The 22369-nt window shown below is 36.3% G+C and overlaps 1 protein-coding gene across 2 annotated transcripts in view; it reads left to right on the forward strand.

The window, feature by feature from the left end:
• KITLG (KIT ligand) overlaps positions 1-22369 on the forward strand; it is a 54126-nt gene that overhangs the window by 4314 nt on the left and 27443 nt on the right. For both annotated transcript variants that reach the window (XM_065743206.1, XM_065743207.1), the window contains exon 2: positions 21265-21378. In XM_065743206.1, coding sequence (XP_065599278.1) covers positions 21265-21378 — 114 coding nt within the window. The remainder of the gene's footprint in view (positions 1-21264; positions 21379-22369) is intronic.

A 22369-nucleotide genomic window follows, 5' to 3' on the forward strand; every position in this document is an offset into this window, starting at 1 on the left:
AAAGTTCAGAAGTATTATCAGTGCTGAAATGAGTGACTGCTGGAAGGCCATAAAATATAGATTTCTTTGCTGGATAGTTTTAATTCTTTACAATTGTAAATAATATCAGAGGTTAATTAGTATGAGACTGAAAACTGAAAATATGTTACAGTTAAAAAGAAAAATTAATGTTAGGTATTTTATTTGATTAAAACCAATAGCATGCATAATAGCATTGGTAAATGAAAGAAGGTACACTAATGAAGACATTATTTCTTCTTTTTGTCTAAATAAAGCCAGCTAAGGAGTTTGGATTGAGGACAACTTTGGATCAAAATAACGCAGGAAATAAATGATCCCCTTATTTTCTATTGTTATCTAATAATCACTAGATGAATTGTAAATTGTTGTTGTATTTATTTTTTTCTGTTTAAACAATGTTTACATTATACAAGGTAGACGGATGGGATAACTATTTTAACTGTTCAGGAATTTTCTCGCTTCTACATATTTTTGTCCTGTTGCTGCACAGAGCAGACTTAAGTTTAGTTGTAAGGTAAAAATAGCATCAAGTTTAAGATGTTACTGCTGGTATTCCCTAGTGGAGACCCCTGTGGTACACACTCCTAGTTTTGTGGCTTGAAGCATACTGTTTTGCAAAGTGGTTAAGTCTTGATCATCCAGATATTCTAACACTTCAAGCCATGCTAGACATGAGACAAGGTGGTGCAGGCTGAGGGGCTGCAGATAGGCCTTGGAGGCCCAGTTCAGTCCTCTCTCACTGTGATCAGAACTCCTGAAAAGATCTTATGATGTCTACTGCAGACCTCCTAGGCCTACATCTTCTCTGCTGTTAAAGAGCACTTGTAAATATGTAGGAACTACTGCATTTTATGCTTTTTATTTTTATTTTTTAATTCCTCTGTTGCTGCAAAACTTACCTGATGGAGAAGGTCAGGTTCAGGAACTACCCTAAAAGTCATATTTAGCCCAAGCCTCAGGAGCTGCTGCTTCTCCCATTTGTGGTTCGTTGATGGTATAACAATCATTCACAAGGTATTAATATTCTATTGAAGATTTTATTGGTATCAGGCCAGGTATCTTGGTATTTCCTTACCCATACTGGCTTCCTACTGACTTTGGGCAACAGAGATAGGAATCAGGCAGAGGTGTGTGTTGGCAGCCTTGTGATGAGGCAGAGCTGAATTCAAGACTTTAGCTTAGACTTCTGGTCTAGGTTTAGGATGGATGTCCCAAGAGGATGAATGCGTGGTCTACAGAGGTTAACTCTGGATTTGTGAGCAGTTTTGATTTGATCCAGATAGGAGAAGTCAAATTTAAGAGTTTACCTGAACACAAGTAGTGGTGTGAGACATAACTCAGGTTCAAATCTTCTCTTGGGTAGGAGCTCAAGTCTTTAAGGAGGGTCTAACTATCCAATCTGTCTTGCTGAAGCTGTTCTACTTTGTATAAGCAATTATTCATTGTGCTAAAGGACATGAAAAAAAAAGATCAAACTCTGAATCTGAAGTGTAAGTTAAATTTTGCTCCAAATCTGAACTAGTCTGTTGAAGATTTTAACTCTAATGGGTTAAGTCATACTTCAAGACCAAATTAAGTGAGCTGCTAGGTTTATTTGTTCAATTGCAAAGGTGGCTGACAGATGAACTAGGAATGTAGGGTGGATTACCTTTTAGGCCATAAGGCTAAATTCACAGTTTGTGAATTATGCTGGCTTCTAAACCTCCAATCAGAAAGATTTAGGAGTCTGCAAATCAAAGTCTGTAAACATCAGTTGTCATCTCTTTGTGTAACTTGTTGTTTCTAAGGGTGGCCATCCCTGTGTCTGAACCTAGCCTCAGCACAGTCACGTTAACTGTCACGGTGACAATAAATCTTCATCTAGTGTTTTCAGCTAGTATGTTCCTTCTCATTCATTCTGCTGCCAAGTTCCCAGAACCTCAGTTTGCTGACAGTTTAGCCCACAGATAAATTTAATTTTCTCCTCTACCGTCTTTTCTTTCAAGTATCTAATATAGTTTTTAGAAAAACCCCAAGCACAGTGTAAGAAGTGCCTTACATATAAGGAGTCTATTTATTGTATGATGGAACCTAAACCCTGCATTTGCTTTGGCTCAGATCATGACTCTTTCTACTTGATGTGAGCAGGATCACATGTAGTGATAGTTTTCCCACCCAAATGAACAACACTTCTATTATTTTTTATTTTTGTTTTTTACTTGCAACTATTAAAAGCTGGGAAGGAGTCCAAGTATCTCACTCCATTTAACCTATACGCTCATACATGCAGGGGAACTCACACTATCAGCAGCTGTACATATTAAGTATTCCTTATCTGGATGTCAGTTTATGTTTGAGCACAAACTTACTTGCAGTACAGGTCTAAGGGTGGTGTGAACGTCATCTGCTTAAGATATTCAAAAATCTTCAGGTAACGCAGGCGCAGCTGAACCTGGGGAATGTCCAAGTTCAGCCTAGAATAATGTGTGCAGAAATACATGTGTATTTTCTTTACAGTAGAGATGTAACCTGTCTGTGAATTCACACCATACTTTACCACAGAAGAAATAGAGTGTAAGTGAGTATTTTAACACAGCAGAACCTCCTCAGAATGAAGATTTATCTGATCCCTGCACTGTATAATCTCAAACGGCTTTTGTTAACTGTACCTATAGCTTTTTCTTTTGTGTGATTTTATTCTTGATTATGAAAAGTGGAATTCAGCGACAGATAAAGTTAGTTCTTGATTTTATGAGGAAGAAATTAGTAATTTTTTCCCCTTTTAAAAAAGGAATCTGAGAAATAAATATATTTTAATTTGGAAGGATGAGAAAAATAATATAAATCTTTCTTTGCTACACTGTACTTGCTAGGAAGCAGCTAACCAATATGTCTTCCATTTTTGTCTGTATTATGGTGCATTATCTCTGACAGATTCATAGGTCTATTTGCTAATACTCTAATTACTTTTGATTTTTTTTTTCTGGCAGTATAAGCCAGATTGTAAAACTGATTTTTGCGTGTCCTGACAATGTATTTCCATCTGAAACAGAAAATGAACCCTGTGCAAATCATACAGCAACTGCTTGTAAGAGTTGCTCCTTACAAAAGAGTGAACTTGCAATATGTGCAGCATATACTGAAAACTCAGAGTAATGCATTTATGTGCAATGCTCATTATTTTAAAATGTATCTGTAAATCTGGAAGTTTTGGGCTATGCAGGGAATTGGGCAATTTTCTTCCTTCATTTCACTTTGATCTAAAAAATTAATCTCTGTTTATAGAGATCTCATAATTGCATATAAAATTTGAGTAGGATATCAGGATGCTGACGTTTTTGGTTGAGCTGAAATAATGGACAGAAGTGAGCCAGTGGGGATTTGGTTGAAGACAAGGCAAGATACATCTAAATTAACAATATACTGCATGTATGCAAAATACTTCACTATTGAAAAGAAGTGCCCAGAAGTTTAGAGAGGCAAAAATGTATACATGATAACAGTTTACAGTAAACAAATCCTAAGCTACAGACCTCAAATTTCCAGCCTCTATTTGTTAGTTAATTAAGTGAATTCAGCAAAATTGGTCTTTTGCATTAAATGATGGGCAGACAATATTAAGCATTATGTCTTTAAACTGATATAGATCTACACGTCAGTTGTTCTTGAAATTTGTTTTTCTTTTACAACATTGAAGCATGCGGGAATAGGAACATTAGTCAGCCAAATGAATTTAGGAAGCTTGTATAACACGGCTTGGCACACTCCTTCGTTTGGAATAAAGAATATGTTCTTGAATAAACAGAGCTTTTTGGTGGTTATTTTAAAATGGTAAAAAATCTCCAATATTCGTAATCACTGTCTTTTTGAAATTACAGTGTTTCAGCAATGTGTGGATTGCATTTCCATTCTAATAGCAAAAACTATCAGTGCTATACTTGATGCAAGTTTAAATAGCACTGATGTGTATTATATTCTTTATTTTCAAGGAAATATAAACCTTATTTATAAACAGTAAGTTTAAATACTGTCACTGAAACTGCTTTGATCTTCTTTATTATAATCCCTGGAAAAGAATGTGCCCTAGATGTGCCATGCAGTCTCTAAATCCATGTCCTTTAACAATTCTGGCCATGAGCATACTCTTCCCCAAACTGTTTTGATACATTTCTTCAGTTTTTCTTTCCTTTAACAGTGCAAAGTGAGACAGCAAGAGCCCTCTTTTAATGCTACTAAATTCATTTTCTCTTCTAAAATTCAAGGAGGACTAGATTCCATCACCAAAAAAAGAGGTGTACATAATCCCCTGACAATTCTTTTCTGCCACAGATGGAAAAAGAACTTGTCCCCTTGCACGTGTGACCAAAATTTCTGGACTTATTTTTCTATCATCACATTATTATCACAATGATAATATTTCAGCTTATCCTTTCTCATTCAGAGAACAATGCTATCCTAATTTCTTCAGGTGTCTTTCCTGGCCTCTGTCGAACAGCTTTATTCTATGGTAAGAATTTAATATAAAAGTGCTGCATTTCTAGAATCCAAAATCCAGAAGTTTTCTCTTTGACTGTCTGTTTCTTTCCACTCACTCTAAGCTTCATCTCTAGTAAATGTTTTCTACAAGTTTCTGTTGGTCAGTCAAGTGATCATTTTTATATCCTATCGGCTTCTTGAGGCCCACAAATTTGCATGAGTTTTCCTCAGAACATCTGTAGGAGATTGCAACTAAATGTGTATCACATTTTTTTATGACTGACTGTGGCTCTCTCTAATTCCCATGAATGATTTCGCCCAAATATAAAGCTCTATAACAAGTAAACTCACTAGGTTTGAATTTACAACTTCATCTTTTTCATGTAATCTCTCTGAAAATCATCACGAAGTTTAAATATCTATTTTGTTCCATCATTGCAAATGTTGTGAGGACACCTAAACTTCGTCAGTTACTAAATCCAAAAGTTCGTATTACTGGTGTCCTAATTATGTAGTAAAATTACTGTTAATTGTGTGTTGTAAGCGTATGCATTTCATAGACATTTATATTTCTCCAAAATTTTTAGAGACATAAGTTCTTTTTTTCTCAGATTATTTTTCCTTCAGGTGTATATGCGTCGCCATAGTCCTACAAGACACAAACTGACTTACTCTAACTTATATTTTATGTGTTTTACTCCAGAGCTTCTGTAATTTTTAAGGAAAATTTAAGTGAAACTTCAGGTTTCTGTTTGAGTATTTGTAGTTCTCTCTTGTTAGCATAGCTTAAACAAAAACATTGAGGCAGCATTGTAATAGTATTCATATTAATTCTATGATCATAATTCTGTGACAGTGAAGTTAGTTGGGTTATATATTGTCTCTTTGCTCTGAATGGAAAGATTCTACTTTCACGTTGATATATATCAGAAGAATGTGTCTGATCTTCCTGGATAAATAGAAGACTCATGGAGTTAACAGTTAGACTGTGCAAAGTATCCTGATGCCCCTTTACCTGTCTCCCCCCCAAAACAAAATCAAGAAACACATAAAAAATATAAAACAATAAAAATAATAAAACATACACACACACAAAAAAAAAAAAACCAAAAACTTACGAAGCCACCTGAGTATTAGCTATAGCTTATGAGGAGAGCTCTAACATTTGGGTCAGGATATAACTTACAATTTGTGATAATTTTGCAGTAAAGACAGGATGTGCATAACTTGGTACAAATCAGTGATCTCAGTTTTTCCTCAATTTTCTTAAGTCAATGTGTTAAGAGTTTCTGTATATTTATGTTTCATTTCTTCAGAGTTTAAAAGAGGTTTTTTTCTTAACAGCTTTATTATTGTGTTGTCAGCAGATTTGTATTTAAATCAGTCAATAGGAGGAAGGTAGAAACTCTGTATCAAGAGCTCAATAAAAGGAATAGAAAATCATAGCTCCTGTAAAAGAAATGATTTTAATGTACTAAGACTCGTGTTTCAAAATGAGTGAATAGTAAGAAAGTAATGAAGCAAATTACTTAGATTTTATCCCCAAGAGAAGGTCTAAGAAAAAAACTAAATAGCCCCATATTGTGTCTCCCTTATCATAACACGCTGAGGAAAAATTTTATAGGGACAGAAACCAAAGTGTATTGTTGATTTGTAACCAGGCAAAAAATTAAGAGGTAATGTTCTTTAATTGTTAGCAGCCTCATATTGTTCAGTCTGGAAGAAGGGCTCACAGATTGATGACAACATGTGCAGACTACATAAATTACTCAGGTTAATTGATACTAAAAGAGATTCTGAGGAACTTTTAAAAGGTTTAGAGAAGATAGAAGAACAGATGGCACGATGGCAAATAGAGTTCATTGTGTTGAAGTGTAAGGGGGATGCATTTTGGAAAGAATATTTTGGAATAACTGTAACTACATTAATAACAGTAGTTTTCATTAGTTGAAAAAATATACTTGCAAGCTATACTTGTAGCTATACTCGGTCAGAAAAAAAAATGGATGAACATTTTATTGTACCTGTTGTAGAACAAATCAGCTAAGACACTGGAATGTAATGAAAATAGAACTGTAATGTTTTTATGGTGGTGAGAGTCAGACACCTTAAACAATGTCCTGAATGTGCATTGGAAAAAAACAATAGCAATGAAATGGTAGTCCTGAAATAGACAAAAGCATTATATGGAAACAATGCATATGAAGCAGAATAGAAAGCTGAGGGTAAGAAACTACTGAGAAAAGTGTCTAGGAAGAGTGATATGCAAGAAGTAGTGGAGGATGATAACTGAACATAACTGATATTTTCATTATTGGAGAAGCAAAGAAATGCTTAGTGCAGTTGAAAGTCAGAAGATGCTAAAACAGGCAATGCTACTTTCACTTTTAATTGCCAGTCTGGAAAGCTTTTTGATGACAGATATAATGCAGCTTGATAAAAGTTAGAGCAAACCCCAAAGGTCACTAGTAACAAAAAGAGTAGTCCCAGTCTTCTCATCCTTGCACATCTCTTTTATGCCTCCACTCATTCCTCAGGGATTAGTCTTCTGCCTCTGAGTGGAACTGGCCAGTCACTGACTCTGAATTTACTGACATGGTGAAGGGTCAGATGAATGTAAGAACAAGGGAAGTTACAGAAAAGGAAATGCTTACAGCCCTCTTTCAGCAACAGGGCAGAGCTGTTAGCTTGCTTCAAACCATCTCATTGTCCCCCACTGAATTAAAAAGGTTTTACACTTATGTTGATTAAAAGATGTGGTTACTTCAGTTTAAGCTGTTACTATGAAAGCTTTGTATATTCTAATTCATGCAAGTAGGAAGATATTTCTTATATAAGCAATGTATTCTGTAATTGTGAACGATTTATATTGTTATCATTTTTTAAAATAATTTATTTCCTGTGGCCACAAAACTGATTGTGCGCAAATCAGGCACTTCTTAGCTTCCAAATCTTCATTGCTTCAATTGTACATTATGATTTGGCCTAATTTTAAACTCAGCTTCATATAAAACCATCTGCCAAAATTACCATCTGTAACAATTCAGTCTGTAGTTTTGGGAAATGGAAAACCCTTTGAAATATATTGTAACTGAACTCCAATTACTTACTGAAGTAATGACAACAGAGACATTTATACTGAAAGATCTTTCAGCATGTCACTATGAATGGCTAGAACTTGCAAGGTTCAACGCAATGCTGACATATAGCATAGATCTAGCTACTGAAAGATAGTTAAGTTTCCGTAGAGCATTCCTGGAAGATACAGAAATGTACAGTATCTCGTAATCAACAGGATAAATGCTTATATCAACAGGAAATACTTGAAAGTATTTCTTCTACTTATCCAGATTGAAGAGGAAATAAAAATATACTTGAGTTCTAGATGCAGTGCTACAGTCACTGGCTTCTCACAGAAAACAATGTTGATCAGTCCGTTCCCCTTTCTTTCTGGCCATTTTCAATTTACGTTTTTCTGAAGTGACTGTGCACAGGGCTTCAAACTTCTAAAAGGGCCATTTTGTAAATTTGCTTTCTGTAAAGCAAATATTTTAGAAGGAACTTTTAAAATTAACCATGACACAATATATTTTGTAATAAACCTTGACACAGGACTTGATGATCATTTTCTGTGATAAGAAAATGTGCATTTGGAGAAAAAATCACTTAGATATTCTTGACATATGGAAGTGTTTTCAATTTAGATTGAAAAAAGAAAAAGAAAAAGAAAAAAAAAGTGTAATTGATCTTACTAATGTCCAAGTTAATGGCTTTAAGACAGGGCATAATGTATTTGTAATTCCAGCTTGCTGAGGTAAATGGCTTATTGCTTTTCCAGTGCTTAAATTGTCTTAGAAGCATTCTTAAATGTTCTGAAGATTAGTTTCTAATTTGATGTGTCAGTTGTCTACAGTTGCACAAGCTGTAACTTCAAGGCATTTAAGATTAATCTCATCCATTGATGTAGCACTTTGGGTAAATATTTTTTTCATGAAAGATATATACTTAATGTCTTTGTATTCTAACAGCTGTGTAAGTGTAAGGTTGTGCTATTCTTTCACAAATCGTTACCTTAAAGCTAAATTTTTCACTATGGTTACTATGGTTTTGATTATGCATAGAAAAGCATCTGATTCAAATTATGCAGGTATTAAAAAGCTGCATAAGAGCTTAATGTATTTTTTTTCAAAGTGGAATTATTTACTGGGTGGCTTTTTTGAATAACTAAGAGAGATTTTAGTTGAAATCAAGATCTGAAGTTAAAAAAGTCTTTTTCTTAGCCAGAAAATGACTTTCTGGTTTTGTTTTACTCAGTTTTATTTGGAAACAGCTGAGATAAATTTGCATGAATCTCATAAACATTTCTTGGAACATTCCCAATGAATACAGCTCAGTTTATCAGGTACAGTGATAGGAAGAAGCATAAAACCAAGATCTACTGGAAACTTGAAAATGAATAGTTTTAAATTGGTCCAGGGAGTGTGTAAGCCTGGCAATGTCACTTCTGATGGGCTCACTGAAACTTCTTTTGACGAATTTTGACAAATGTGGAATCATATGTTCCAAGTTTTTGAATGATAAAGTTTAAACTTAGACATTTCCCTGGGTGGTATCATGACAGACCTTCTGTTTAGCTAACTACCATATCAAGAAACACTACATAAATAAAAAAAAGAACAATAGGATTTTTGTTGTGACAGATAAGTTCAACGTGTTCAAAGTCCTCAGGGTTTTTACCGCCTCTTCTGATAGTTTTAGAAACTTAGCAACAAGGCCAAATGATGCTGCTTTCATTTTTCACAACTGTTGATTTTTAGTATACTGGCTTTTAAATGGCTTGCCTGTAGGGGCTTCAAATTTTTCTTTCTGAAAAATTATCTTCCAGAAACCTCCTGCAGCTTCCGTTAAAAATAAATAAATAAATAAGAATTGCTATAGATTACTGTTAAAATGTCTGCAGTGGCTGATTATTGAGCCACTTCATTTCCTAACAACAGGTGGTTTGTTGCAAACATAACATGGTGTGGAAAGAGTTACTTATTCGTTTTACAACTCTTATAATTTCTAATATACATTTCTGCATTAAATTTTCCTCATAGTATTCACATGTGGAACATGCTATGTCTTTTACTGATGTAGCGTGGAGTCCTGTACTCAAGATGATTGTAAAAGACTGTTAAATCTGTAAAACCACTTTTCTAAATCATGATCAGTGTATAGGCACATAATAAATGTACATTATGGTAAATGTATTGATTAAAAATAGAAAAAAATAGTTAAGAGTAGAAACTAAAGTTTCACTGTGGAAGAACATGACCTATGCCCAGTTCTTACAGCTGAAATTTGTAATGGTACTTCATCGTAGTAGAATGTTGTGAGAAGAATACTTCTCAGCCTTGTTACATGCTCCAAGGTAATAATGTGGGTTTAGGGTAGTATTTGTTAAAGTATATTTTGAATTCTGAAGGAGTAACAGATTTTATTACTTACGTATGTTCAAACATCACTGTTGATGATGGATGAAAAGAGAAGAAAAAAATAAAAATAAAAAATAAAAAGCATAAATATTCCCCCAAAGATCCAGTGTTTAAAGCAGCTGAAAAACAGAATCAGAATGACCTTTTTCTTTCTTTTTTTTTTTTTTTTTTGGTCAGTTGTAATTGCTGTTGAAACATTTCACCACAGGTTTGTCCAAATGTATGATTTTTTTTTTTAATAATTCTCTTCTAAATTCAGCTTCTTCACCAACATTGTCCATGACAAGAATTTATTACAACATAATTTGAAGTTAGCAACTAAGTCTTTGGTGGATCAAAGCAAACACTCAATTCTGGTGCACAGAAATTTCCTGTTCCAAGCCTTTTTAAATTGCTGCAGGTGCTACTGCCTGGAATATATCCAAAGAAGTTAGCTTTTGTGCGAGTAAATTAGGAATACATTTTATGTCAGCTGTTATTTATCAATGGAAGAAACTGCTCTGACTAATGGGGAACAATCTCATTTAAAAGTTACATGACATAAAGCGTTGATTTTAAGTTGTTAGCTCTCCTTCAGTTCATAAGCAATCACCTGGCTGGGTACTGCATCCATCGCAACTGCAGTAACAATGCTCTGTGAGAGGTAGGATAATCCTCTATTAACATCTGCTGGAGAGAAGAGCCTGTGAAACTAAGGTACTATACAGAATAGATCAATACATTTTGTGATCTTTGAGAAGTAAGCGGAAGCAAGTAGGTGGTTTGTTTTCCACAAGTCTGGTTTTTCCCTTTTTTTTTTTTTTTTTTTTTTGTTAATATTGTCTCTGTAATCTAGCACTAGTAGCCACAGAGGCTTTGAAGTTAGGCAGTATAGGGACTTGGAGAATGTTAAGCTGAAGAAATGTATCAAAGGAACAAACTGGGATGGAGGTGTAACTACATCAGCAAAGGACCAGGGTTACTGTGAGAACACATTGTTATAAGCTGTCATTGGTACATCCAAACTGGACAGTGCAAGAGCCATCAGAATAGTGAAGATCTGGAACAAATTCCCAAGGTAGTTTGATAATAGCTTGCATTCCCACTTCACTCCTACAGACTTTCTATTTAGCATTATCCGAAGGAACTGTCCCACTCTGCTCTTTGCTGCTGCAGCCTCACCTTGAGCACTCTGTGCAGTATTGGACACCACAACATAAGATCATAAAACTATTAGTGTCCAGAGGAGGGATATAAAAATGGTGAAGGTTCTAGAGGGCAGGATTATGAGCAGTGGCTAAGGTCCCTTGGTTTGTTCAGCCCGGAGAAGAGGAGACTGAGGGGAGGTCCCATGGCAGCATATATTTCCTCACGAGGAGAGGGAAGGGGCAGCACTAAGCTATGCTCTCTGGTGACAGTGACAGGAACTGAAGGAACAGCATGGAGCCACATCAAGAAAAGTTCAAGTTGGAAGTAAGGAAAAGGACATTCAGGCACTGGAGTTGAAGAAGAGTTTGAATTTTGAATAGTACTGTGTGAAGCCAGGATCTGGGCTTGATGACTCTTGTTGGTCCCATTCCATCATGTGATTAAAAATGTCAGCTGTTTGTGATATAAAATGAGCAAGGTATCACAGTACTCTACTAAAGTAGTGCCTATCCCAGGAGTTACCTGAAACACACAGTGATTTTAAAGTAGACACCTGCTGTGGGGTTACTGCACTCCAGGAGTACCATTTTTTTCTATTCTTTTTTTCATTGACTGTTGAGGAGGACTGTCTAGATCTATCCTTATACGTTGGAATACAGGTTACACAAAGATATGATTTTTCTAGCTTACTAGGTAGACTGCAAACTGAATGCATCTGCCTGAAGTTAGTCACAAGATCTTCACAAAAACAGTGGGACTGAGGAAACCTGCTGGAGCTCACTCCCATAATGAGAACTATATGATTTATGCAACTGCTGTTTCTCACCTTATACTGAATGCTCTTGTAGGTCACTAATGAAGAGAGCTGTAGGAAGTCAGGAAGCTAATAGTCTCATGATATGTAGTACACTGTTGATGTGAGAAAATATCATTCTTCAGAGCTGCAGAGGGACCTGAGGGTCCTGGTGGATGACAGGTTGGCCATGAGCCAGCAGTGTGCCCTGGTGGCCAAGAAGGCCAATGGCATCATGGAGTGCATTAAAAAGAGCATGGGCAGCAGGTCAAGGGAGGTGATCCTCCCCCTCTACTCTGCCATGAAGATGATAAAGGGCCTAGAGCACCTCCCTTATGAGGGAAGGCTGAGAGACTTGGGTTTGTTCAGCCTTGAAAAAAGAAGTCTCAGCGGGGATCTGGTCCACATCTATAAATAGCTAAGATGTGGGAGGCAAAGGGACGAGGCTGGACTCTTCTCATCAGCACGTGTTGATAGAATTGAGGGGAAATGCCCGCAAACTGGTGCATAGGAAGTTCCACAAAAATGTTCATGGGAACTTCTTCACAGTGCAGTGACGGAGCACTGGCACAGGCTGCACAGAGAGGTGGTGGAGTCTCCTTCTCTGGAGACGTTCAAGACCCACCTAAATGCCTACCTGTGCAAACTGGGCTAGGGAGCTGCTTTGGTAGGGGGGTTGCACTAGATGGTCTCTAGATTTAGATCTCTTCCAGCCATATCTGTGATTCTGTCAAAGCTTACTTTGGTGTTGGCAGATCCAAGAGATCCAAACAGTGTTCTTTAATCACATCCAGGCTTGTAATTGTAATAAAGTAGTACAATTAAGGAGGTGGATGAAACACACAATCTGTACTGTACTGGCATCTAGTTTTCAGTCTGTATTGAATCCTTTTATCCTTTTATAAGGAGAGCTCTGCCTAATATTTCTCACTGAGCAGGTCAGTGAAAGTAATTTCTTACTCATATCCTTCTAAAGATACAGGACTGATCAGAGAAATTATAAAATAAATCATTTTAATCATCTACATAAGTTTCATTTTATGCCAAGTTTCAAAATCATTAATACTTTCACTGTTCTTGAACTACTACTACTACTGTAGTAGTTATCACAATCCAAATTTATTGCACTTAGTACCGGAGGGCAAGCATTAAAAATCCTGTAGAAAATGTCTGCAAGAGCTTATCTTTCACTTGCTTTACTAAGATTGAAAGTCTAAGGTTAAAAGTGATTGTTCTGTATTTATTTATATATTTGCATTATAATTCCATTATTCAAGACAATGAATTTTTTAAAATAGATTTTTAAAGCAATCTTTAATTATTTTAATTAAGAGAATGACTTTTAATTCCTTGAGGAAGTCAGATCATTCACCCCTTTACATATCTTGTCCTCCATGTCAAGAAAATCTTGTATTTTACTTGCTTACCTATTAGATTACTTAATAATGCCTCTGAATTTATGCTGTAAAACTCTTCTGTAATTTTTTGGAGGAAAAAGAATGCAAAAAGAACCACCATACTTCCTATTTTAAATTTGTGGGTGGTTTTGTTGAGTCTTCTGTGATTTCTGTTTAGATTTTGCAAGTACTTTGAATCTCAGTTTATTCCTTCTTTAACATAGCAAATAAATATTGTTTTTTTATCATGCTTCAGTGGGACAGAAAAATTTAAAATTTCAGTACTGATCAGTGATGAATGCAATGGAAATTTACAAGGAAGAAAGCAAAATCTCTCGCTGGTACTTGAGACCTAACATGGCCTTACGTGCTGCATGTAGGACCCATGGACTCCTCTTAATCTCTGATTATGACTTAAAAGGAAGACTTCTTACAAAATACCTTTTTTTTTTTTTTTTTAAAGACTGTCTTCCCTTTTAAGCGTTCTTGTCTATAGAACTCCTGGTTCTTGGCAGAACTAGAATGCCAGCTGATGGATGAAAATCAGTAAATATTTATATAGATACTGTTAACATAAGCTTCAGAGGCAACATCCATTTATCATTACCTGTCTCTTGGTAAATTCACTTCCTAGTGTTTGTGAACTGAACAAAATGGCTGTCATCCAGGACAGATTTAGGATGCAAGGGAACTGCCTGAATCTCTGATTGTCAAGTGAGATTAAAGAGTGGACAAAATTTGTTATGGAACAGATAATACTTTTTAAGAGCTAAAGCCAACATTTTTGGAACAGTGAATTATTTTACCATGGTATCCTTACAGGGATAGGAAATAAATAGTTTACACATTACTGTCTAATAGCCTAACAAATTTAATTACAGATTACCTTGATTAAATTGATTTTTGGCGCAAATTCTGTAACAATCTACACTTCTTCTTGCTTATAGTGTCCATCTCAGTTCCAGTTGAAACACACAAACCAGGCACAGCAGGAGTTCCTTACTAAGTGCAACAATAGCATATCGACTGGAGTAGCCTGCTGCTTCTGCATCTGTCAAGGAGAGCTGGAAGAGAGAAGATGATAGCAATATGCCTGAGGTTGCATAAAATGAAGTTGACATATAGTATCATTCATCGTTTTCTCAGCAGAGTAAGAACACACAACTTAAATCTGTCTATCTCAGTAATAAGATGTGCAGAACTGCGCAGAACTTGAGAAAAGTTTCTCTTTCTGGCTGAATATACTATATAGTGGACAAAAAATAGCTCTATGTTAGCATTTAGCAGGGTTAGAACTATTTTTAACCCTTGACTTGAATAGTGATTTCTGATTCATTAATAGTGTAACTTAGAAAGGAACAAGGGAACAAGGTTTGTAAGCATCTGGATACAGCAAATGGCTTTTTCATTCTACATGTGGATAATAGAGTCCAGCAAATGCCACCTTGGCATTCTGCCACCAAATGGACAATTAGCAGAGAAATACTGGTCTTGTCAGTTGTCTTTCCAGAAGCCACCCACTGGAAAGCAAGCAAGCATGCAAAAGTTAGGGGAAAGAGTTTAATGGTTGGGAAATCTGTGGAAAAATCAAATATAGGACATTGGACAGATGGAAAAAACTGTGAATGCATGTTGCCTATTCACAGAATCACAAAATTTTAGGAGTTGGAAGGGACCTCTAGAGGTCATGTAGTCAACCCCCCTGCCAAAGCAGCTCCCTAATTCAGTTCGTCTGAATGTAGGGTGCATTTGTTACATTGTAACACTCACTCATTAATTTCTTTCCTCTTTACTCCATAAAATACATTTGTATTGTGTATTTTAGACAGTAGTCAAAATTTTGTAGAAAAATATTCTCTATTTTGTAAGTAACTGAATACATATTCAAATATTTCAGGTCTAAAATGCTGCACAGCTTGCTCTGCAAAAGTAACCATCCTTCTTTAGCTGGTGTTTAAATCAGAATAAAAATAAATTGCATTGATGATCTCTGATGAATTTTGTTTACTTTTGTCATCATTCTCTCTAATACTTTGTTGTTGAAAAAATGAAGATTAATATCTGTCACTGGAAAAGTATGTATCTGCTTTTTGTAATAATAACAAAGCATTTAGTGTGTGATCCAGAGAATTGTAGTTGTCTCACCCCAGCAGGGTGACTCACTTGGCTGGAGAGAGGCTCCATTTTGTTCAATGGACTGCCAAAAGGTTGTTCAAGAAAACTCACATGTTGACTGTGGAGCTTCCCAGAAGTCAGGGTACCCAGATGGAAGAGCATGTGCAAGACGAGGATACACATAAACGTTCTGATGCTTGCATGCCGAACGTCTTTTTTTTTTTCTCCTTTCCTCAAAGTAATGTCTTGCCAGTGTAAAATACGTACATCTTCTGAAAAGAAAATGTCATAAATATTGGTAAACTCCCATTTTGCCTTGTGTAATGACAAAGACGTCATAGGTGGGAAAGTACCATCTGTGGTAATTAGGAGGTAGATACCATTAGAGCAGATCCTATGAATTGGAATTACCCTGTCTGGTGGAAATTTAACCTAGATCTGTAACTCATTAGTTACAGCTCTAATCTGTAGGCTATAATATTAAGTCTTCTGAAGGACAGTGATGGTTGCATGGTGGACTTGAGTGTGGACTTAGTGCAGTTGTTCTTCTAATTACACTGAAGCTGACTCCTGGATATCTGAAAACACATTTGAAAGCACTCTAGTTTGAAAGGTTCTTGCCAAAATAATTAACTGCTTTCAGAAGTAGGTGGCCCTACCTAGGTGGATGACATATTTTTTTCACCCCTTACGCATTGTTTTGAGTCGTGAACAACACCTAGCATTTAAACAACTTTTAGACACACCCATTTAAAGTGACATAGTTAGTGCTATCATTTGCGTGGGTGGTGATATCACTGAATACTGTGAATATGAAAAGTGGGGTTGTATTCTGTATAAATGCTTTTCATTCACTTTACTGTGTTTCCATGCTGAAATCAATTTCTTAATTGTTTACAGTTTTTTCCTGTCTTTATTTCTGTCAGTGTTAGACACTTAGAAATAAATAAGTAGATCATTAGACATGTGAAATAGTTATTATACTCTTATGATTTTGGGCATTCTATTTTCATTCTGGGGGGTGACCTGCTGGACAGGAGCTCTGAGGAGAGGGATCTGAGTGTGCTGGTGGATGACAGGCTGGCCATGAGCCAGCAGTGTGCCCTGGTGGCCAAAAAGGCCAATGGGATTCTGGAGTGCATTAAAAAGAGCGTGGCCAGCAGGTCGAGGGAGGTTATTCATCCTCTCTACTCTGCCCTGGTGAGGCCTCACCTGGAGTATTGTGTCCAGTTCTGAGCTCCCCGGTACAAAAAAGATGGGGATCTCCTGGATAGAATTCATCGGAGGGCTACAAATATGATAAAGGGATGTGGAACACCTCCCTTATGAGGAAAGGCTGAGAGACCTGGGTCTTTTCAGTCTTGAGAAAAGAAGACTCAGAGGGGATCTGAACCACATCTATAAATATCTAAGGAGCGGGACGCAAAGGGATGAGGCTGGACTCTTCTCAGCAGTGTGTGGTGATAGGACCAGGGGAAATGACCACAAACTGAGACATAGGAAGTTCCGCACAAATGTGCATGGGAACTTCTTCCCAGTGCAGTGACGGAGCAGTGGCACAGCTGCACAGAGAGGTGGTGGAGTCTCCTTCTCTGGAGACGTTCCAGACCCACCTGGACGCCTACCTGTGCACCCTGGGCTAGGGAGCTGCTTTGGTAGGGGGTTGGACTTGGTGATCTCTAGAGGTCCCTTCCAGCCCCTGCAATTCTGTGATCCTGTGATTTTCTCTTAGGATCTTATTACAAAAATCCTGTTAAGATATCAGTATGAATATTAAGTTATTTATTGTTCATGACTGACCAACAGATATATTTTGTAGCAGAGATTCACAAGCAGCAAAGCAGCATCCAGACATTGTGTGAGGAGGCACTGAGAGATGTTTCTACCCTAGAAATAAGAAGTAAATTTTAGGAGGCTTGGCTCAGAGTGAATTCTGTTCCACACCGTCAGCTATCTGTGCTGCAGCTGTGTTTTATTTGTGGTTATTTGGATGGTTTGATCAAAAAAGTGAGTGAAAAGTTCCATGGCTAACTTGATCTTAATGAAAAAAAGTTGCATAATGAAGAATCTGTGTGTCAGTGAATTTACTTTCTCTCCTTGTGTTCAACTACTTTTGCTTTTAATTATTTCTATTTATTTTTGATCATTTCTTACTATTTGTGATTATAATTATTTTCAGTTTGAACTAGATATTTGGAAATATCCAGAGTTTCCAGTGTTTTGCTTATTTAGTAATATGGCTTTCCTCCTGCTGCTTTTCCACTTCAGGAGTTTGCTGACCATTAACCAGAGTAATTGAGTATCTTTGGTATCATATTGTGAAAAGCAACAAGAGCACTCATTCACCAGCCTTTGTCAGTGTTCAAAAGTGTTTGAATTACGGTATCACTGAATGACCTAAATGAAAATGTCGTTGATTTACAACTAAAATTTTCAACACACTAGATTGCTAGTTAGGCCTCTAAAATGCTTTTAATTCAAACTATAGATTGTGGTGTGTAAGTAATAATAAAAATCCTTTGCAGAAAGGTCAAAGGTATGTAGTGTAAGTGTTTCATTTGAATTATTCTTGCTGGTCTAATCATTATTTTTCCCCTTTTCTAAAAGCAACTTAAATATTTAGCATATTTAAGAGGTTCCAGAGTATGAAAACAATTGAAAAAACTCAGATATTTGAGCCTAAAATAGAACAAGGCCCTATAGTATACAGATGCCTCCTGTCTGCTATATATCTCCATTTTAATGTTAGTAGATGATGTGCAATTAAGTTCTGTGGCCAGCTTTGAAAGTCCCATTTTAGCTTGGAAGTAATTTTATATGAAAATGTTATGACTGCTGTGTGGGTAACTCTCATTTATGCTTAGTAAAGTGTAAAACTGGAATCTCTGTTTATGAAGGTGTTGTTTAAGCTTCCCTTTTATTCTGTCCTTGATTTAATTCAGTCTGTTCAGGTTTTGCTCAAACAGCAGGTTTGGTCATTAGTAAATAACACAAAAATAGCCTTCCTCTTTGATCTGTACAATCTAGCTCTTTGATCTATACAGCCCTTACATACAATGTGCCTATAGGCATGTATAATGTAAATATTTTCTAAGTGCAAATAATGAAAAGGTTTTGGATAATAAGTGTGTTGAAACTAGGAGTATTTTTCAATTTTTTTGTTCTTGTTGGATGACATAGGACGAATAAACAAAAAAAGCCGCAAATCATCTCTAAATTTGCAAAACATTTGTTTTTAAGAGCAATTATAAAATAACTATGTTTTTAACTCATCTTATTTACATAAGCCAAAAAACATATTCTTATTGATTTGCATAATTATAAAATTTGTAGTGATTTTAAATTTCATGTATAGGTTATCCTTTTCAATCAATTAGTATGAAAACTGGCCAGATGCATCAGAGCTAGTAATTTTTTAGAATATGCTCTGCATGTCTTCATGTGACTCTAGCAAACAAACAGATAAACAAACCAATAATAAAAATTCCAATGAATGAGTTTTGTAGCTTTTCTGATTTTTAGATTGCTAGGTTGAATTCTGTCCTATGACACTGACACAAATCATAGAACAAAATTCATCTTCCTTTAATTATTGCTTAGTTTTGAGGAACAAAATAAAGAAGCTAGTGATTACTGGCATGAATTTTATCTCCAAGGAACACCTATGAGAAACTCTCCTAATACTCAACGAGTGTAACTTTTAGTGACTGTTTAACTCTGAAGATAAAAGAATATATGTTTTACATGAAAACAGAAACTGCTTGTCTTATAACATTTTTTTTTCCTTTTAAAAATTGCAGTGGGAAAATAGTCTCTTAACTGAGGTCACCTTCAGTTTTTTCTCTGACTCTGTGCTCTGTGGTTTCTATGAAGAGATGTTTCCTTGACCACTTAAAGCTAGACTCTCTAAGATTTATGTTCTTACACAGTAACTTTGCAAGATCTCCAAGGTCCTTTCAGAGACAGCCTATTGCTGCTACATGCAAAACACAGAGCAGTTATAAACACAGTGTGCCTGGCCAAATTACTCAAGAAGAGGAAAATCAGCAGAACCTGGCCCTGATGTTCCAGGTCTCACTACCCTTTCATCAGAATGCCAGGAATAGACACAGAGTCTGGAACTGCTTCATAGCACCTCCTGAGAGCTTGGATAGTTTATATATGTATAATTGCAAAGCTTTATATTGTGTAATATATAGTAGTTTTGCAAGAGTATTAAGTATATATTTTCACTTGACTTCCAATATATTCTCATAGTGATTTGTACAAATATAACCAGCATTTCTGCTGTTTCTCTACTTGGGTAGTAACAGTAGAACAGACTGTCAGAAAGCTGGCCTACCTGAAGGTTAGTGCAGGAGAACAGGGACAGCAGCTGACTGCCTGATAGGGCTGGTGCAGCTGTCTCACCATTGCTAGTGTGGGAGAGGAGAAGACGAGAGGACCAACTGTCTTTTCCAGCAGCAGCCCACACTGAAGTTTTGCCTAAATGAGTCAGGAAGCCATAATCTAATAAAACAAATGACAAGATTTACTTGAGACATCAGATATATGTAAAATTTAAGAGAGAGGAGAGAGATTTCCTTATCATTTAATGGCTCTGTGTAAATTACCCCTAAAGTTCCCTCATGTTCACATAGCTCCTAAGTGATCATAATCTTCAAGCTTCCTCAGACCCTCCAGCTTACTCTGGTGATATTTGATCTTTTAAGTCTGTAATTTTCTCTCTCTGCTTTCCTAGAGAGCTTCAACCGTGCTGTTTGATTTGCTTTGGTTTTAAACTGAGGAGTGAGGTACCGTCTGAAGGCCAGGCTGAAGGTAGTGGGTCTTCTACCAGACCCAGAGAGCAGACTGGCCTGAGGTATATCATGGTTCGTGCAGAAGCAAATACTGGTCCCAGTCCTGCCCTCATGGAAGCCTGAGAGCTTGCACAGGCAAATTCCCTACTTGCAGTAAATGTACATGATCATCACTTCTTGCTGACAGTTTCAGTCAGCTGGCACAAGTAGCTATGTAGCTTGAGGCAACTTTTGATTATCCATAACTTAAATGCTTTAACATTCTGGAAATAAAGATCTACAGCTTAAACTTGGCACAGGGCTCTGTGGAAAACCAGCAAAGCAAAAGGAAAAGCAGAAGGCAAGGAAGTTCAGGAGATGTAGCCAAGGAGATACCCAGGTGCATCACTAGCTCCAGTTATCTAGTGTTCTGGCTGAATCTCACAAGCCTGTGAGCATTACTTTGCTCTTCCTAATAGGATTTAGTGTGGGATAATAGTGCCAAAGCCAAGCTGCTGTTCCCGATAGGCCAGGGCATGTCACCTGTCGTTTTGCTGCTTGAGATCTTGGTGTTTGGGCAGAGTCCAGCTGTGGTTTTCCCTACAATTTAAGTATGAAAATGTAATGGCTGTGATTATAAACTTTGACCTTTAATCTTGCTGTGATCTGTTATCATTTTTTTTCCTTATCATCCATTATCACGTTAGAGGCACAGGTTTATCAAATACCTAATCAGATGAAAGACAAGCATTTAGTTAGATTTATGTTAATGATGAAGAATATAGCAAAGTTTAACTCTTGTTTGAAATCTGTTAACTTTGCTGAAGCTTACCTAGGCAGTTAAGTCCAGAAAGATTCCCTGCAAGCAATCTGATGCCTCAATACCAGGATTTCCATTATTACTCTGAACGTACTTCTTCCAGAACCGATCAACTAAATGCATTTGTAGAGACCCTTGCCATGCTACAGTACAAGTACATGCTTATTAAAGCTAAAAAGTATTGTTGCATCTAGACTTCATATATGAAAAAATTACTACAGTCTTTTTATTTCATATATGGAGATTGCTCATTTTTTTCATTTCTTTTTATTAAATACAGACTTGGATTATCACTTGCTTTTGTCTTCAACTACTCCTACTTAATCCTCTTGTCAAAGCCCAGAGTTCCTGCGGGAATCCAGTGACAGATGATGTAAATGACATTGCAAAATTGGTAAGTGACTGTTATTTAAAATTATTCTTATGTTATATGATAATCATGGGATAATGGTGTTTAGATTTTTAAAGAAAGTTAACAAATTTAGGTTAGAATCAGGGGAATGCTTAAATGTATATATATCAGTTAACATCTGTCACTTTATCAAAACAAAAGACTTCTTTGAAGAGAATAACTTCAGAGTTCACTGAACAGATGACTTCTTTGACCAAGTTGAAGTAGATGCATGTGTTTTTTTGCCTCCAAACTTGCATGTCAAGACCATCAAATGTCTTGATTTCCTCAAGCATCCCCTAGGAACAGCTGGTTTCCAATGCAGATGAAAGATTACTGTCTTTATTTTGCTGATTTGTGAGGAGCAGAACGGTGGCAAATCATATGAAAATAAACCAGAAGTCTTTACGTTAGGTTTATGAGAAATTCATATCATATCTAAAAAATAATATGATTTGTTATCTTTGTAGCAGGTTGGCCATAATGATTGAACAACACTGACAATTTCTTATGAGAATCAAACTAATTTAAGTACATTTTGAATGTAACTTAGTTGAACAATGCATTTGCCAGAAAAACTGCGTGTGAATTCAGTTGGGTTTAACTCTACAGAAGGCACTGATTATTCTTACTTAAAGTACTGCAGGATCTAACACAGAAGTTTTTAAGAAATAATATGCAATGAATGCTTAAAAAGCATACCTGCATTTACATATTGTCTTCAGCTGAAAATTAGGGCTTTGTTGTGGAGAAACAGTTGCAAGACTGGAGTTTATGCTATCAGACATTAAATTTAGAGTCCCTCACATTTGTTTCCAGTGCTGTGTTCCTAACTTGTTTCCTTTGAGTGTCATTATATGCATTGGCACATAGTGCAAATCTCTAGGAGTCTTCCACAGCCTTTGTCAAATGTTTAGTGCTTCACATTAGTTGCTTTAGGCATAAGTCTGAAGTATTGGCATGTTTATTCAAAATAATATTTCATCTCTTGAAA

This window comes from Cyrtonyx montezumae, unplaced genomic scaffold (assembly GCF_038088225.1).
Source record: "Cyrtonyx montezumae isolate F1298 unplaced genomic scaffold, pur_monq_1.0 scaffold_3, whole genome shotgun sequence".
NCBI lineage: Eukaryota > Metazoa > Chordata > Aves > Galliformes > Odontophoridae > Cyrtonyx > Cyrtonyx montezumae.